This window comes from Engraulis encrasicolus, chromosome 19 (assembly GCF_034702125.1).
Source record: "Engraulis encrasicolus isolate BLACKSEA-1 chromosome 19, IST_EnEncr_1.0, whole genome shotgun sequence".
Lineage (NCBI taxonomy): Eukaryota > Metazoa > Chordata > Actinopteri > Clupeiformes > Engraulidae > Engraulis > Engraulis encrasicolus.
Window position 1 is genome coordinate 3,685,016 of NC_085875.1, and position 3,802 is coordinate 3,688,817.

The 3,802-nt window shown below is 41.2% G+C and overlaps 1 protein-coding gene across 1 annotated transcript in view; it reads left to right on the plus strand.

Moving 5' to 3' along the window:
* plcb2 (phospholipase C, beta 2) overlaps positions 1–1,656 on the plus strand; it is a 33,820-nt gene extending 32,164 nt beyond the window's left edge. Inside the window, 3 exon segments of the mRNA XM_063184022.1 lie at positions 109–166; positions 715–801; positions 1,486–1,656. Of these exon segments, the coding sequence (XP_063040092.1) occupies positions 109–166; positions 715–801; positions 1,486–1,656 (316 nt within the window).
* Positions 1,657–3,802: the final 2,146 nt, after the last annotated feature.

Below are 3,802 nucleotides of genomic sequence, written 5' to 3' on the forward strand. Positions count from 1 at the left end.
TCTACTCTACTACTCTAAGATTAGGCGCAGGAACGGGCACGGCACAGTTCTCTGTCGGCCTAAAACGCGCCTTCTGATTGCTCTTGTTGATGTCTATTCGTGTCAAAGGTTGAAGAAGAGTAAGAGTTGTGAGCTGTTGGACGAGGACATCCCTGAAAACAAAGTGGTATGTTAAGGTTGCAGAATACACTGATTTCTAATGGGACATGCCAGTAATTTCTGAACTGCACATTTGTAATGTCATCTACAGTTACGCTGTTGGGTAGTACAGTCTTCAATTCCATATGGGTGTTGTCTTAGATGGGTGACTTTATCCATTATTTTCCTATTTTGGTCATTGGCATACTTGTACACGTTTAGTCATAGCACAGCCAGATGGTGCAACGTACCACACGCAAGTACACGTTTGTAACTTATGTATAACATTACCGTATGTCTAACTGTTTAAATCACACTTGAGTTTTTCTTTTACTTCAGAAATGTAAAAGTTTTATCTTTTACCTGACATGTTTCGTCCGGACGTTATACCGTCTAAACATGTCAGGTAAAAGATAAAAACTTTTACATGTCTAAAGTAAAAGAAAAACTGAAGTGACATTTGTAATAATTATATATATATATTATATAATATATATTATATTATATAATATTATTATATATATATATATATATTATATGATAATTATTGTCCTTGAATATGCAACTGTGTGGCAGGCTGAGGACAGCACGAGTGTGCAGGAGGAGTCCCTGAGGAAGAAGCAAGCGTCCACTCTGGGGGACTTCAGATGCTTTGCCAACAAGGTAATGTACATCACAACAAGTGACAAAGCGGACATAAAAGTTGAGAATAGGTTTTGACATGTTAACCTAATACATGCCAAATTGTGTGTCTAATGTGACTAACAACTGATGAAAAATCATTTGTTTGGCGTGTATTCACATTTATTCATGAAATAATCGTCGCAACAATGATAATGAGCTACTCTACTCAACCCTTGATTTGGCTTAAACATATGGGCAGTCATGGGTGAGCGGTTAGGGCGTCAGACTTGCATCCCAGAGGTTGCCGGTTCAACTCCCGACCCGCCAGGTTGGTGGGGGGAGTAATCAACCAGTGCTCTCCCCCATCCTCCTCCATGACTGAGGTACCCTGAGCATGGTACCGTCCCACCTCACTGCTCCCCATGGGGCGCCACTGAGGGCTGCCCCCTTGCACGGGTGAGGCATAAATGCAATTTCGTTGTGTGCAGTGTGCAGTGTTCACTTGTGTGCTGTGGAGTGCTGTGTCACAATGACAATGGGAGTTGGAGTTTCCCAATGGGCTTTCACTTTCACTTTCACTTATAGCTTCCTGTAGACTGTAGAGAAAGGAAGCCCAAATGGGAAACTCCAACTCCCATTGTCATTTGCACTACATAATTTAGCCCTCGCGGAAAAATAATTAGAGACCACAGCTGTATATATAATCTTTCACTTTGTGTTTAGATTGTCACTGAGGCTCTGGAGGAGCAAGGAGAGAAGATGAGGACACTGCCGTGCGATGTGGAGAAGGCTGTGAATGCCTGCCTGGGGACACACTTCCCAGAGATGGCTGAGGAAGTCACAGACTGTAAGGCAGAGAAGGGCAGTCCCTATGGACAGATTTTCCTTGGCTGAACACATTCTCCTGGTCCTAGGTCCTAGGGTGTTTTCCACAGGGGGGCAATCGCTATTCTGACATACGTAGCGCTATTCCGACATGCCGCTATTCCGACACTTTTTAGGGATTAGGGTTGGGGTTAGGGTTAGGGTTAGGGTTAAGGTTAGGGATGTCGGAATAGCGGCATGTAGGAATAGCGGCATGTAGGAATAGCGGCGGACGGTGGAAAACGTGTCGGTATTCCGACAATAGACATTAACGTCGGAATAGCGACATGTTGGAATAGCGCCACATAACCGTTTTCCACTGCCAGTTTCCTGGTAGGACAGCTCGACACAGCGCGACTGGCCTGCCACTTTTTGCTTTTCAAATGGGCACGACAAAGCTCAATCGTAAAGCAAAAAGTGGCAGCCAAGTCACGCTGTAGGCCTACCACGAAACCGCCAGTGAAAAAGAGCCTTTAAGGTGTTTTCACACCTGATCCCTTTCATCCATTTAAGTGAACTCAGACCTGTGACTCAGCATTTCCTGCACATACTGTTAAAAGTGTACTCAGTCCCCTTGGAAGTGGACCATACTGAGACCTTTATTGACGTGGTCTCAATGTAGTTCGCTTAAGAGTCCTGACAAGTTACGCTTGTGACTAGGTGTAATCACTTAGGTAGAGCAAGAGGACTGGGTGTGATCAAAAGAGGAGTGACACACTTTTTAAGTTTAACGGGACTAGAAAGAGCAGCCGGTTATTTTCGTAATACACTCGAAATATGAACAAAAACAGTCCTTTTGCTGTCGGTGCACTTTTTGCTCCACTACAGAGGACTGAGTTCGGTTCACTTAAAGGGTGTGAAAAGGTCCTTATTCCCTATTACTCACACCTAGGAATTATTGTTGCATTACCTAACAACACTGTAACAAATGTATGTATAATAATATTACTGAAGGATTGTTTGGATTTGGTGGATGTTTTATTCCAAAGGTGATGGCTTTTATTTTTGTCGTAGTTGTACCTTAAGAGGATTTTTCTTGCTGATACATTTTTTAGACCCTTCCCACTCAATATATATATATAGGATTTTTTTGTGTCAGCTGGATGGGATTAACCCTGTATCGCAGAGCCTCTGTTAACTTACTGTCAACAAAATGTCAACCAACTGTCAACCAATGCCCTGTGCTGAAAGTATGTGTGAGTTGCTTTGGATAAAAAAGCGTAAAAAAAATAATGGTAATGACCAAGTTTGGCATTGACTAAGGCATTGTCATAGCAATGTTGTTATGATGTAGTTGAGTGTTTTTAGCAAAGAGTGAATAGATCTGTCAACAGGCCCATCTACAGTAAGAGGCTATGAAGGAGTTGGAAAGGGAATGTTTTTTACAGAGTTGTTGTGTTATGTGTACAGTGTGATGCAGCAGTGTGTTGTAGGTCAAGTGAGAGATTATGTCCCCGAAGCCCCTTTGGTCCGAACCGTCAATATTCCTACAGACCAATAGTTCGACATGTCTCTCTTCCGATAAAATTAAACCCTTTCTTCCGACAGCTCAATGTTCTGACCAAAGGCTATTTAGGTCACTTTCTTCACCTCTTAATGTAGGCTAAAAGTCAGAATCAACAATGACATTAAATTAGGCAGGGCATTGTTGCCACAAGCAATGTAGGCCTAGCTGCTGACAAATTTAATAACACTTATTCTTCTTGATATTATTAGTAGGCTATTAATGATAATATTAATAATTTGTACATAATTGATTAACAAGGTTTAATATTTTAGCAGACTGCACTCACCGAGTTGTACTTTAAACGCTTGTGTTTTTTGACACAGATACTGTATTTACGTACATGCTATTCATGGGAAAATGTGCACAGATCAAAACAATTCCTAACCCTAACCTGTTAGTGTACAGTTGTTTTAGCGTTCCAATTTTGTGAATAACTACAAAAACTAGAAAAAAGTTAAAACTATGCCCAAACCAAAACAATTTCTAACCCTAATCTGTCAGTAAAGCAGGGCTGTAACGATACACTCAACTCACGATTCGGTTTGTATCTGGATTTTTGACCTATGGTTCGATACACCCCATGGCTGTTTAAATGTATAATTTCTAATGATTTTTTTTCATATTTGCCAGCACTGTAAACTCAAACTAAGAATGAAAACTATGATAGTG